The sequence below is a fragment of the Ascaphus truei genome, chromosome 1, assembly GCF_040206685.1.
Source record: "Ascaphus truei isolate aAscTru1 chromosome 1, aAscTru1.hap1, whole genome shotgun sequence".
In the NCBI taxonomy this organism is placed as follows: Eukaryota; Metazoa; Chordata; class Amphibia; order Anura; family Ascaphidae; genus Ascaphus; species Ascaphus truei.
Window position 1 is genome coordinate 226,649,919 of NC_134483.1, and position 16,145 is coordinate 226,666,063.

Here is a 16,145-nt window from a genome sequence, read left to right on the forward strand (position 1 = left end):
GGTATCAGTACCGTGTTAGCCGAGCTTCAATAATCAAAAAATAAATAGATGATACCATTCTGTGGCTAACGAAATGCTTTTATTTGTGCGAGCTTTCGAGATACACTGATCTCTTCTTCCGGCGATGTTACAATGAATGAAGCAAAAGGTATACTTAAAAACAGTGTCTCTTGGAATGTTATCTGTGCTGTTCCTTCCCCCGGTGTGGATGTGTTTTATGGCTAGAGGTGTCAAAAGGTTACTGTGAAAGCAAGTGAAGAAAGAGTGTGTATGTCTATCAGTGTGAATAAAAATGAATGGAGAGCCCACAGTATATACAGTGCTGTACACAAGGTGTGTGTGGAGTGGGAGTGGATATAAATGGTGTGGGTGGGTGTGGAAATGTGAGAGTTTGTAGCACAACTAAAAGTGTGTGTGGATACTTAGTGGTCCCTATTGGTGTATAGGGATGGAAAAACAAGTAGTATTAGTATGTGTGAGAGACAGCTGTGTGTGCATACATATAGCACAGTATGTACAGACATGGCCTTTAGCGCTCATGGGACGAGAGTTCACTAGTGTCAGTAATGACTCATAAAATTTCGATCTCTGTTTAGGCCACAGCTAAGTGTCCCGAACAGTTGCATAAATTTGTATTCATGCAACCGTCTCTCTTTCGGGGTTTTAAGATTACCTTTGAGTATGGCAACCCTCAGATCGTTCATCTTATGGCCAGAGTCAGAGAAATGTTCGCGTGAGAGACGGTTGCATGAATACTCCCACTCCACACACACCTTGTGTACAGCACTGTATATACTGTGGGCTCTCCATTCATTTTTATTCACACTGATACACATACACACTCTTTCTTCACTTGCTTTCACAGTAAACTTTTGACACCTCTAGCCATAAAACACATCCACACCGGGGGAAGGAACAGCACAGATAACATTCCAAGAGACACTGTTTTTAAGTATACCTTTTGCTTCATTCATTGTAACATCGCCGGAAGAAGAGATCAGTGTATCTCGAAAGCTCGCACAAATAAAAGCATTTCGTTAGCCACAGAACGGTATCATCTATTTATTTTTTGATTATATATATATATATATATATATATATATATATTGTGACAAACGCCCCTCTTTTGTAGTGCTGACGTCTGTCTGGGTTCTTCCCGACACAGTCTTCTAGGGTTATTTAATACAAAAACAGGATCATGCAAAGTATTAAGCTGCTTAACTCAGGCTTCTGCCTGCTTTATTTTCATCCAAGTAAGGTACTGCAGCTTTAACATGTGTAGGTTAGAGGTACTCAGATACTTTCATTCAGCAGTTCACTCATTTCATTGTTACAGTATTTCCCACACTGTTATTTCAAGTAAAAAGAAACCAAATTATATAAACAAAATCCTATCCCTTTCAGGGATCTAACTACACATCAAAATCAGTCTCTCTAACAGCTGCTGGCCAACTAAACTGGTTCCCCAGCTTAAAACAATGCTCTCTCATTTAGGGTCACAAGATACAGCACAGTCTTTTAGCAACAGCAGTAACCATTTGTTTATCTTATCTGTTTGGGGTGTCCAGGCAAATCCTCTGGTACTGTGATACGTGGAGAGGCCGTCAACCTCGATACTGGATGCAGGAGAGTAGCGACACCCCCAGCCCCCAGGCTCCAAGGAGAGAGAGTGAAATGCAAAACCTCTCTGCTCTAAATACCTGTGCATGTGATTAGAAGAGCAGGTGAGGGAGAACTAGAGCCATTGTAATCTGTGGTCTGGATTTTCCATCCAGCTGCCTGAGTTAATGTGAAGCTGTGGAACGGATCATTTTTAGCTATTCCTGCACTTTCTGCTCTAAAATGGGGCAGAAAGCTGCCTAACATCTTTGGACTATGTCACATATCCCCCTCCCCAGCTCACACCTACTGGGGTGAGCGGCCATGGACCTCACTGGGGTGAGCGTCCTACCTGAAATACTTGAGCTAACTCCTCAGTACAACATTAAGTATTCACGTGATACGAATATGAACTTCATTATAAATTTACCAACCGAAAAGGGCATTTTTTTTTTTTTTTCCATATTGTAAGCTACCAATATTTTTTCTCTTATACTACAGCCTTGTAATCTTAAGGGCCATCAACCCTGTATATTAATTTGTAGTTTAGCTACATTTTCAACACAGAGAACCAATATAACATTGTAATATTGACAAAATGCTTATTTGCATAGTTAAGTGTCCGTGACATAGTCCACACGTGTAATAAAAAAAATAAAATCGGTCAGTTCCCCCAAACATTTTTTTATTTTTTTATTTTTTGACTTCCAGTCTATTGCATCCTTTGACTTTATTTCATAGCCCGCTGCAACCTGCAAATGACTGGACTGTTTCTTTAGCTTCTGATGAGACCCTTGGACCAGATTCTCCTTGGCTCCACAGTGTGGTCCAGATTGGTGAGATATGGAACTATTCAGGCGCCGTGTTAACCTTCGTTGTTTTTTCTTTTCAATCTTTGATTTCCCTTTTGTGGCCATTACCAGGCCTTTGGGTTTTGGAGACCTAGTTGCCTCTGTACAAACGTAGTCCATATTAACCATGTCATCAGGATCTGTCAACAAGTTTGTGTTTTCAGGAACTGCCACCCACTTGGCTAAAACATCTTCTGTGTTGTCCTGGGTGTGTCCACTAGTTTGATAATCTTCTGGACAACGTAAATGAAATTGAGGATCTGGATTTTTGAATTCCAGATCAGGGAGTATATTCTCAGGAGGGTGCCTATCTGTTTCTGGAATAACAGCAGCACAATCAAAGTCAATTCTTTCTCCTTCCTCTTTGTCATCAGTGAGGGCATTGAGTTTACTTTCCCTGGTCTCCTTTTGTGACCGTGTCTCTTTTAGCCTTGGAATCTCTTTCTCCAACTTCATCTTTATAGCAAATCGTAATATTGCAACAGCATTGAAGATACACGTATAGGAACGTACCGCTTGCTTGGTTAGGAGGTAGGATTGATAGCCCGACTGAACCACTTTAGCCGCTTCTCCCATGTCCGTCATCTGTTTCAGAGCGAGGTTTAACTCTGTTTCATTTTCTCTATTCTTGACCTGCAGCTGCAGGTGCTCCTCCCGGGTCTTGTCCAGCTCCAGCTGCAGCCGGGCCCCCTCATTTGCCGTGTGGTCCAGCTGCTTGTAGATATCGGCCATCTCGCTTTTATAGCGCAGTGTCAGGCAAACCACCTGACGGACGGACACCTCCTCTCTCTTGGCGCACTGTATCTCGCGCTCAGCCATCTGCTTCTGCAGCTCTCCAACCTGATCGTGCCAGACCTCCCTCAGGGTCTTCACCTCTTTCTGGTGCTTGCTCTGGGTTTGCATCAGCGCCTCCATTTTTTGGAGCTCTGCAGATTGTGTCGCCTGGATCGCCGCTGATTCTGTATTCTGCAGTGCTTCCTGCATTTCTAACTTTTCCTGGATCAATTGCTTCTCCACTTTTTCTGCTTGGTGAAGCTTCTCATCACCTTCACTGATCTGGTCAGTCAAGTCTGAATTTTTCTGTGTCAGACTTACATTCTCTCTTTTTACAGTCTCTAAATTACTCAGGGTATTCTCATAGGTTTCCTTCAATGTACACAGCTCTGTGCTGCGAGCGTAGACCTCATGGCGTGAGAGTTCCAGCTCTGCTTTAAGCGCGCTAGCCTCTTGCCGAGAAACCCCCAACTCTGTGATGAAGTTTTGCACATCTTTCTGGGACATCTCATAGCATAGTTTCCAGTCAGTTCTTGTTTTCTTTGATTCGCTTGGCTCTCTGCCTATGATGGTAGCAGTAGCCTTTGTCATCTCTAGGCGTGTCGTCATTCCTGGGACGATTGCGCCAGGCCCTATGGGCTGTTGCTCATCTCGGCGCCTTTCTGACGCATGTCCTGACAGTGCAGGTTCAAGTGGCTCGGTCACTTCCCCTGTGACTTGAGGAACAGTTTTCTTTCTTTTTGCTTTATTAGCTCCAGAGATATCAGTGGTCCTGGGCACACACTCACTGTTATCAGCTTCCACATCTTGCTTGCACTCACAGGGCGTTGCTTGCTTTTGCAGCTGTTTGTCTTTGAAAATTTTGGGGCACACATCTTCCATGTGACCTACTTCACGACAGGCCCAGCATACTAAATTCATCTGTGGGTACGGCTCTCCTCCAGGGTCGTGATCATAGTATGGCCTGAAGGGACACTGTTTTGTATGGTTACGTACATTACACAACAAACATTTCACGTCGGCCATTTTAGAAACCCGGCAGGGACAATTGCTAGCTGCAATTTCACTCACTAAAGCAACTTACATACAGCACTTGCTAGCTGCAAATTCACTCACTTCAGCAAAAGGCATTAGCTTTACAAACAGCACTTGCTAGATGCAAAAAAAATTTTTTTTCTTCAGCAAAACATTTTGGTTTTCTGTTTGGGTTCAGGGTGCTATTGCATCCACACTTCGCACATTCTCTGTGTATGCTAGAAGCACAACTGATATACACAGTGGAACAGACTTCACTCATAGCATCTGTATTTTACTTCAGCTGGGCGGCCATTTTAAACCCCCGCATTTATTTGCAAACCCACAGACTTTAGTGTCTGCCCGCATTCTCCACCATATGTGACAAACGCCCCTCTTTTGTAGTGCTGACGTCTGTCTGGGTTCTTCCCGACACAGTCTTCTATGGTTATTTAATACAAAAACAGGATCATGCAAAGTATTAAGCTGCTTAACTCAGGCTTCTGCCTGCTTTATTTTCATCCAAGTAAGGTACTGCAGCTTTAACATGTGTAGGTTAGAGGTACTCAGATACTTTCATTCAGCAGTTCACTCATTTCATTGTTACAGTATTTCCCACACTGTTATTTCAAGTAAAAAGAAACCAAATTATATAAACAAAATCCTATCCCTTTCAGGGATCTAACTACACATCAAAATCAGTCTCTCTAACAGCTGCTGGCCAACTAAACTGGTTCCCCAGCTTAAAACAATGCTCTCTCATTTAGGGTCACAAGATACAGCACAGTCTTTTAGCAACAGCAGTAACCATTTGTTTATCTTATCTGTTTGGGGTGTCCAGGCAAATCCTCTGGTACTGTGATACGTGGAGAGGCCGTCAACCTCGATACTGGATGCAGGAGAGTAGCGACACCCCCAGCCCCCAGGCTCCAAGGAGAGAGAGTGAAATGCAAAACCTCTCTGCTCTAAATACCTGTGCATGTGATTAGAAGAGCAGGTGAGGGAGAACTAGAGCCATTGTAATCTGTGGTCTGGATTTTCCATCCAGCTGCCTGAGTTAATGTGAAGCTGTGGAACGGATCATTTTTAGCTATTCCTGCACTTTCTGCTCTAAAATGGGGCAGAAAGCTGCCTAACATCTTTGGACTATGTCACAATATATACAAGAGAAAAAGGAGAGACCCCGCATCCACAAGGGAAATAGATACAACTAAATACCGACACTGGATTAATCCAATATGCAGTGATATTTCGGTGGTGCTATAAAGGCAGATAAATAGGGTAAGAGAGGAAAATAGGCCCTGAAAAAGCACTTTTTCAGGGCCTATTTTTTTCTCTTACCATATATATATATATATATATATATATATATATATATATATATATATATATATATATATATATATATATATATATATATATATATATATATACCTAAAATAATCTATTAGATAGTTTTGTTATACTTTTCAAATTTAGGGCAATCATATAGAAACATCATACAGGCATACCTCGCTTTAACATACGCAATGGGACCGAAGCATGTATGTAAAGCGAAAATGTACTTAAAGTGAAGCACTGCCTTTTTTCCACTTTACAATGCATGCACTGTACTGCAATCGTCATATATGTGCATAACTGATGTAAACAATTCATTTGTAACCAATATAAATACAGTAGGCTTTATTCAAATAAAATGAATGGGAGCAAGCAAGGAGGTGAGAGGCGCGCACGCTGTATAGCATCTCTCTCCTTCTCGCAGTCTCTCTCTCTCACTCAGTCTCTCTCTCTCTCACTCACTCAGTCTCTCTCTCTCACTCAGTCAGTCACGCACTCATTCACACACACACACACTCAGTCACACACACACACGCACTCAGTCACACACACACACGCACTCAGTCACACACACACAGTCACACACACTGTCGCTCAGTCACACACTGTCGCTCAGTCACACACTGTCACTCAGTCACACACTGTCACTCAGTCACACACAGTCACTCAGTCACACACTGTCACACACAGTCGCTCAGTCACACACTGTCACTCAGTCACACACTGTCACTCAGTCACACACTGTCACTCAGTCACACACAGTCACTCAGTCACACACTGTCACACACGGATGCTCAGTCACACACTGTCACTCAGTCACACACTGTCACTCAGTCACACACTGTCACTCAGTCACACACAGTCACACACAGTCACTCAGTCACACACAGTCACATACAGACATTCAGTCACACTCAGTCACTCGGTCAAACAGTCACTCAGTCACACTCAGTCACACACTCAGTCACTCAGTCACACACTGTCACTCAGTCACACACAGTCACTCAGTCACACACAGTCACTCAGTCACACACAGTCACTCAGTCACACACAGTCACTCAGTCACACACTGTCACTCAGTCACACACTGTCACTCAGTCACACACAGTCACTCAGTCACACACAGTCACTCAGTCACACACAGTCACTTAGTCACACACAGTCACTCAGTCACACACAGTCACTCAGTCACACACTCAGTCACACACTCAGTCACACACTGTCATTCAGTCACACACTCAGTCACACACTCAGTCACACACTCAGTTAAACACTCAGTCACACAGTCACACACAGTCACTCAGTCACACACAGTCACTCAGTCACACACAGTCACTCAGTCACACACACACACACACACACACACACACACACACACACACACACACACACACACACACACACACACACACACACACACACACACACATTGTCACTCAGTCACACACACACACACACTGAGGAGGGAGGAGGGAGGAGAGGGGAGAAGGAGGAAGCAGAGTCACGGGCGGACTCACTGGTTTAGCTGCTGCTTTATGGAGCGTGAGTGGAGGGGGAACGGAGACAGATGGGAGGGGGAACGGAGAAAGATGGGAGGGGGAACGGAGACAGATGGGAGGGGGAATGGAGACAGATGGGAGGGGGAATGGAGACAGATGTGAGGGCAGAGGGAACAGGGAGATCGAGCGCACCATAATGAAGACAAGCATGAAGGAGGTTGCAGGAGTGTTGAGGTTCGCACGCCGCCCCCTGGTGTCCGTACTCGCGAAGCACGTGTACGTACACAGGGGTATGGTGCAACTAAAAATAAATGTACGTACTTGTGAGTGTACGTAAAGCGGGTGTACGTAAAACGGGGTATGCCTGTATTGTAGTTTAATGGGACACCAAAATGAATACTGTACTATCTTTAAAAACATATGTTAATAAAACGCCGGGTATATCAGCTAGTATATATATATATATATATATATATATATATATATATATATATATATATATATATATATATATATATATATATATATCTACTGATATATCGTTATTGTCATTATACCTAAAACAAAATGTTAAAACTAAAGTGCATAAATGAACTAAAAATTCAACTTACAGTTTTCTTCAGCATTTTGACAGCATATGGTCTCTGGGTTCCTTTCTGCCTGCATCTGTACACAACCGACGTGGCACCCCTATATTAAAAACAGGTAGTGATGAGCTGGTATGCTGTACTCAAACACAAAAGTATTCAATGTAGCATATTTACACCACAAAACAAATTTCATATTAAAATGCACAAAATGTGTTGTATTTTCTAATGTGACTGTGGAATCTGGGGCACTCCCTACAAATAATAATAATAATAATATACTCTAAATTAGTGCAGAGTGTGAAACGGCGAGTGAACAAAAGAAAGAGGACCAAAAGATATAAAAATATACTGGCCCCAAACTTTTGCTGCTGCTAAGCTAGAAGAGGAACCTCCCTGGATCCTCATATGATGAGGTAGAAACAGAGTAACAGTGAGCGCACAGGGAAAAAGAATAAAAAATAGATTAAGGAGGCGTGGTTTGGAGTCAGACCAAGATGGCCGCATTATACTGAAGCTCCTCAAGTTTTAATTTGCAATCCACAGCAATCCTAACTTATCACCAGCCAAATAAACTAAATTCCTAAGCATTTGGACAGCTTACAACATAGGGACCATTTTGAGTCTAAAAATTAAATATATGGACATTATTAAGATAAATAAAAGAAAAGAAAAAAAACAGTGGCTCCAGGGGCCTATCGAGCACCGCCATAGGAGAAGCGCAGCCTGTCCTGCCCGACGCTAACTGACACCGAGGTGAGTGGGAGAGTGACGCGACTGAGGAGAAGGGGCTGCAGAAAATCATATTTAGCCCTGCAACACGCTGCGGCTCTGAGTCCTGTGCCACACAAAGTCAGAGCACTCTCCAGAGCTAGCCCTAGAGAGACCCATCCTTCATCCCCTGCCGACTGGCGAGCTTAGCGAGGGGTCGCGTCAGCCATCTACCCCTTAGAAATTGCTGCCAGTGCGGTCCTGGGAGGTCTGTGCCGCCGGTCTCGGCGCTGTTCCACGGCCCCCCCTACCCATTGACTCCATACGGTGGCGGCTCCGCAAGGTGCAGGACGGCTAACAAGATGGCCGCCATCGTGTAGGGAGAGGAAAAGACAGGAGCTGGCATCCGACCTGCCAGGACCCCCACTGGGACACGCAATCCTGCCTCCCCACAGGTGGTGGGCAATAGAGGGCTCCGGTGCTCAATAAATCAGCTCATTTTCGGGGCACTAAACTCGGAGCTCCGGTCTCAGAGCAGCCTAAAATGGCGGCTGGCCGAGACTGACTCCGCGATGAAAAGTACCTTCTCCTGGCCGGCGGCCGTTCGGGGTGAGCCGTACCGACCTACCCCCTGCCTACCTGTGCTCCCTCCGTGTCCCTCCGCCTTCCTGTGCCTCCGAGGTGAAGACAGAGCTGCTGCAGGGAGTGGAGCCGCCTGGATCCCTGCGTTCCAGTCTGCGTGTCGGCCAAATCCAAAATGGCTACCGCATGCCTGATTTAAAGGCACAGACCCCCACAGAACAATAAATAAATAAATAAACAGAAAATAAAAAAAAAGCAGCCTAACCAAGCCAAGGGACTGTTGATTGACTGGGACTACTCAACAACATCATGAAAAGTGACAGATAAAGAAACCAACGATAATAACTAAATCTCATCTGTACTGCTACAGCTGGCGGGGCCCGTCCCTGAGCACCCTACGCAAGAGAGAACTACCAAAATAAGAGTAACTAACACTAATATGTTTCCCGGAGGTGCGCACGTGCGCAGTCCACAATGGCCGCCTGAAGCGGGCTCCATGAGGTGGCGGGCATACCAAAGCATCTAACAAAACAATAGAAGTAGGAAACGCATAGATTGGAGGCGTTGGATCTAGTACGCTCTAAAATGGCTCCGAAAAAAACAACTCCGCAAGACTTCTTCAGGACAAAAGAGAAAAGTAAAGCGGGCAGGTCAGAAAGCAGAGCGACATCTCCCACTCAGTCAGACACTGAACCTGAACCTGAGGTATGTGACCAAACATCAACCAAAAAAGACACTGAGAACATATATGCAAGCCTAAAAACCTTACTCCACCAAGAGCTCCAAAGCGCTCTCAAAGACCTCAGAACAGAGGTCAGCTCTACAGGAGAGCGCACAGACACACTGGAACATAAAGTGGATGAAACCATTAACAATCAGTCTACTATGGATACAGAGATACTGGCCCTAAGATCCAGAATGGCTGCCGTGGAGGAAAAACAGGAGGATCAAGAAAACAGGGCAAGAAGAAACAACCTCAGGTTCAAAAACATTCCAGAGACGGTCACAGATCTGGAGAGAGCAACAACTGAATGGCTACAAACCCTTCTCCCGGAAATGCCCCCAGCAATACTGATTCTTGACAGGGTGCATAGAGCGCTCAGACCGAGACCACAAGCCGGAGATAGAGCAAGAGATGTAGTGGTGAGGATGCACTACTTTAAAACTAAAGAAGATTCTTAACCTGGCACGGGAAAAAGGAGGGCTGAAATGGGGAGATGTGACGATAGACGTGTACAACGACCTAGCCCCATCAACGCTGATGAAGAGGATGGCCCTGAGACATATCACAAAAGTCCTGAGAGACAACGAAATTCGATACAAGTGGGGGTTCCCATTTCGCCTTATCGCCACCAGGAATGGAACGCAAGCCTACATGAGGGATCCAGAGGAGGGAGTGGACTTCCTAGAAAGATTGAGATTGCAACCACCAGACTCCATGACCAGCGAAGAACACAGACCGCCTCCCGTCAGACCCGTATGGAAAGAGTGGGCAGAGGAGCCACTCCACATAGAAGAAATCCAAAGGAACTCCAGAAATCTTAAATCTTAGGTCTATGCAAAACCTGCTAAAAAGGAGAAGACCCGTAAATCCCGATATAAGGAACTATGCCTAAATGATAGACTGAGATGTGTTATATAGATCCAGATAAGGAATAACAAGGGGTCAAAACCATTCCCCCCCATGGTTGAGCGGGTAATTCATAAGGTAGAAGTACTGGTGACAGTATGCAGAATACATGTAGCTAAGCAAAAATAAATAAATGGGGAAAAAAAATGTATGGGGGGTGTGTTGTAGACAAGATAGGGTCAATGTATGATTTCGGCTGTTGAATTATGCTTGTTCTATATAGAGCTGGTCACAATGGTCTAGAGTTACACATTTGGCAAGGAAGGTCTATTATATTATATAAAATAAACAAAAAGGGATAGAAATGTTAAATGTTAAAAAAAAAAAAAAAAAAGTTGATTTGTTGAGCGGGCCCGCCGCCTGGGACCGCAGTACGGTCCGTAAAAACTCAAGGTTATGGGTGTGGGATTAGCGCTACTGCGCAATCGCAGAGAAAGATCATTCACGTCCAGTGAACACACAAATCCAGGCTATGTTAGTCACCTGGATTATCCTATATATGTTGTTTTATTTTTGATGTTTACATGTTTAAATGTTTTCATTACTATACGATGTGCAGGGATACCCTCCAGGCCGACACTCAAGGGAAACCAGAAAACGAATCCACTAGAGAAGAAGACCTCACACCCAGGTAAATACAAATGACACTAACACTAATATCGCATAACACCAAGGGGCTGAATAATGTGGTAAAAAGGAAGCTAGCCATGACAGAATATAAAAGACTCTCAGGGGACACAATATTCCTACAAGAAATGCACTTCACTGCTGGCTCCACCCCTACGTATTGGGACAAAAATTCTACCCCCAGATATACACAGCTTCGGCAAAGGAAAAAAAGAAAAGAGGGGTGGCCATACTCCTAGCAAGGAACTCTCCATTTAAGGTAGACAGGGTAAGAAGGGACCCAGAAGGATGATACCTAATAATCACGGGGAGCATAGAAGATACACAAATAACCCTAGTTAATGTGTACGCACCGAATGAAAATAAGAGAATATTTTTTACAAAATTGTTTCGACTGCTGGGCACAACCTCCTGGGGCCGTTTAGTCTTGGCGGGAGATTTTAATATAGTTTTAAATGAAAAACAAGACAGATCTAAACCTGCCCTAGCTAAGACAATGGCTGCCCAAAAAGGGGAGAGAAAAACGCTAAGAGAGGGACTTAAAGAGTTTGATTTAAGGGATGCATGGAAGGAGATGAATCCGCAGAAAAGGGACTTCTCTTTCTATTCAGCTCCCCACAAAGTATACACAAGGATTGACTACATATTTGTAGATTCCTTACTGATCCCAAAAATTACAAAGGCCACAATCCACCCTATTACCTGGTCAGATAATGGCCCAGTTGAAGTGCACATTGAAGACATAATAAGAAACCAAGTAAGGGGACATGGAGAATAAACGAGTCTCTACTAAAGATGCCAGAAATCATAGCCGAGATCATTAACGAGGCCACCAACTATTTCCAAATAAACGAAGGTAGCGTGAACGCACCCTATATCCTATGGGAGGCCCATAAGGCTGTGGTGAGAGAAAAACTCATCAGTGTCGCATCGCATAGAAAGAGGGAGAGACAGAAACAAACAGCAAGCCTGCAAGAAAAGATAAAGACCCTAGAAGAGGCACATAAAGTAAATCACAGTATAGCCATGGAGACTGAATTGCGGGACCTAAGAGGGAAAATAAATTTACTACTGACTAATAAAGCTGAAAAGGCCATAGCATGGACGAAACAAAAATTCTACGAGAAGGCCAATAAGGCTGACACAATGCTGGCCACAAGATTGAGGAAGGATAGAATGCAATCTAGAATACATAGCATTAGAAGAAAAGATGGGGTGTGTACAACAAACCCACAGACAATAGCTAATGAATTCACCACATATTACAAAGAGCTATACAATGGAAATAAAGTAGATAAAGAGAACACCACCAAGGAAAAACAGAGAGCATTTCTCAGAAAAATTAATTTACCTAAACTCACAGCACAGGATATAACAACACTATCCCAGCCAATAACATCGACAGAGGTATTAGAAACAATAAAGGGGTTGAAGAACTCCAAGGCCCCGGGACCAGATGGCCTATCCAATATTTACTATAAAAAATTAGCCCACATAATAGTTCCCCAATTATTAAAGATATTTAATAAAGCTCTTGAGGGAGAGCAGTTTCCGCAATCAATGCTGGAATCAGAAATAATATTAATACATAAAGAGGGAAAAGACCCCACCCAATGCAAAAGCTACAGACCGATATCCCTGATCAATAACGATCTCAAAATATTTTCCAAAAATATTAGCCACAAGATTGAATAAGTATCTTCCGCAACTGATACACGCAGATCAGGCAGGATTCATACGAGTTCGTCAGGCCGTGGATAATACACGAAGAACAATTGACTTAATCCAGATAGCCAAACACAATAAAACGCCTTCGATGCTACTATCTTTAGATGCCGAAAACGCTTTTGATCGCATTGATTGGGGATATATGTTTGAGACACTTCGAGCATTTGGAGTAAAAGGCAAATTTATGAATGCTGTTACATCACTATATGGAGAACCCACAGCTAAAGTATCTTATATTAATATGCAGACTGAGAAAATCCACATAAGAAATGGCACAAGACAAGGCTGCCCCCTGTCACCCCTATTGTTCGCATTAGCGATAGAAACGTTAGCAGCCCAAATCAGGGCGAAAGCAGATATCGAGGGAATTAAGGTTAAACAAAAAGAATACAAACTGGCATTGTTCGCCGATGACATATTGTTAACCATTTCAAAACCCATCACCTCACTCCCAAACCTATTTAGTAACCTGTCAGAGTTCCAGAAATTATCAGGGTTTAAAATAAATAACGAAAAATCCGAAGCCCTAAATATAAACCTCCCTCAGGAACAACTAAAGCTAATAAAAATAAACTTTGATTTTGCGTGGAAGACACAGGCCATAAAGTACTTGGGAATATGGCTGACTAAAACACCCGACACTATATATGAGACCAACTACCCAGCACTAATAAAAACACTGAAAAAAGAATTAGAAGAATGGTCCAGGTATCATATATCATGGATGGGTAGAGTAAATGCTATCAAAATGAACTTATTGCCAAGAATATTGTACCTATTCCACACACTTCCAGTACAGGTCAGAGCCAGGGACATGCATGAACTGCAGAAAGCAATCACAAAATTCATATGGAATAACAAAAAAGCAAGAATAAAGCTGCCCACACTATATAGACCCAAACAGTCAGGAGGGCTAGCTTTGCCAAACTTGTGGCAATATTATCAAGTGGCGCATGTAAGCCAACTGGTTCACTGGCATGCACATACACAGAGGAAAAAGTGGGTGGAAATTGAGTCCGATGTGATATCTGGGTCATCTATAGAAATGATACTGTGGTTAACAAAGAAAGAAAGACCAGCTCTGATCGTGCCCCTGGAATCTATCACACACTTGCTAACCATATGGGATTCATTGAAACTTAAACATGGGCTATCCAACTACAAATCTCAGATGACACCACTATTTGACAATATTAGCTTTATCCCGGGCACGGAACCAACAGCGTTTAAAGACTGGAGCAAGGCAGATATCACAAGGGTAAAAGATCTATGGGCAAACAACGATATTAAGAGGTTTGAGACAATAAAGAGAGAATATGGCTTCCCTGATTTTTTAGGTATCTTCAATTGAGGGATCACATACAGAGGACAGGTCCGTATAGCGACTTCACAGCATTTGAGGATTTGTGCCTCATGGGGGAGGACAAAAAGGGTCTAATCTCTAAAGTATACAGCATACTTGCAGAGGGTAAAAAGGAATTGGAGATAAAGCCCAAATTGATGACGAAGTGGGAGGAGGAGCTGGGAGAACTAGATCAAGAGCAGTGGGATAACAAATATGAAGGAATAGCAAAGAGCTCCACATGTGTATTAAAAAAAGAAAATGCATATAAAATGCTCCACCAATGGTACTACACCCCACTACGATGGTCCAAATTTTTTAGAAACTTGACTCCACTGTGTACACGGGGGTGTGGCCAGCAGGGATCCTTTGTACATATGTGGTGGACGTGCCCGAAGGTTACAAAGCTCTGGAGGGCCACACATAATATGGCACAGACAATTCTTGGGTACACCTTCCCCCTAGACCCCTGGAAGGTGCTGCTATGCAGGCCAATCGAAAATATGGAAAAAAGTTAAGATAAACTACTGACACACATATAAACAGCAGCCAGATCCGAAATAGCCAAAGCCTGGAAACAGGAACAGCAGCCGGCCATACACGCTGTAAAAGCGAGATTATGGAGGATTTGTCTTATGGAAAAACTGAAGGGGATACAAAATGACACAGTACAGAAATACTTAGAAGTTTGGGAACCGTGGAGAACTTACATAGGACACAGATATATTATTAAGGGAACTCTCCAAATCTGAAAAACACATAATAGAAGTGCCCTAAAAACACATGAAGTAAGGATGGGAGGAAGAGGGGGTAAAGGGAGAGAAGGAAAAAAAAAAAAAAAAAAAAACACATATCTCCTGAGGAAACCCTGGTGTGATTTGCTCTGTATCGGTCTAGAATGAGGAGGAGGGCCTGGAGGGTATTCGGCACTCAATAGTCCACAAAGGTATGTGTGCCTATTTACTGTTTTGTTGGTATTGCGGTTATGGTACACCGACAGGTGGAAACCTGCTGATAAAGTAATTACTTTTTTTTTTGTCTTTTCCTTTTCCCCCTCCCAGTCTTTTTCAGTTAATTTATTGTACTAGTTAATTTGTATGCTGTCCCAACAGTGATGTCATTATTGTCTCCCCACTAAACGATGTTATATAACAGGATACAATGCTATGCAATTCAAAAGTAACATCCTCCCCTTTTTATGTTCTGTACCCCACTCCCCATTGGTCTTACCAAAAAAAGCAAATAAAGAACAAGTTTACAAAAAAAAAAAAAAAATAGATTAAAATGTGTTTAGAATAACTTCAAGAAACCATATGGATTCAATATAATCAGGGTGGTAGAGGAAAAGATAATAATATATTTATTCACTCACACGGCCATGTGTGAGTGGCCTTCATATAAGTTGCAGAGTTTATATAGCTCTGTGAAGGTTGATGCTTCTCTTCTAGGACTCCCGAAGGGTGAAAGGGACTCAGGATGAAAGGATAGAGTTGAAAAAATATAATAAAATTGCAAAATTCACACAGCCATGTGTGAGTAATCTGCACATCTGTTGCAGAGTCTGGCACCTCTGTTACAGCACGTGACTGTGTCATTTGTAACATAACTATAAGTGGTTAGGTTGATTGTACATATGGAGATCCTTGATTGATATTCAGGATCTTGTGCTATACATATAGCTGCCTATAGATATAGGAATGGGGCCGTAGTGGGACCACTATGTAGGTAAAGTCTTGTCCCAATATATATGTATCAGAGCGTGTAATTATAGACGTGCTATAATGGTAGACTTAGTATGGTATATATGTTAATAATCCTGGGCATCAAATGCGAAGATAGATCTGATCTGTGTAACTACCTGTA

General features: G+C 43.0%; 1 protein-coding gene across 2 annotated transcripts in view; it reads right to left on the minus strand.

The window, feature by feature from the left end:
• CAMK4 (calcium/calmodulin dependent protein kinase IV) overlaps nt 1-16,145 on the minus strand; it is a 564,785-nt gene that overhangs the window by 260,313 nt on the left and 288,327 nt on the right. For both annotated transcript variants that reach the window (XM_075601861.1, XM_075601870.1), the window contains exon 2: nt 7,687-7,765. In XM_075601861.1, coding sequence (XP_075457976.1) covers nt 7,687-7,765 — 79 coding nt within the window. The remainder of the gene's footprint in view (nt 1-7,686; nt 7,766-16,145) is intronic.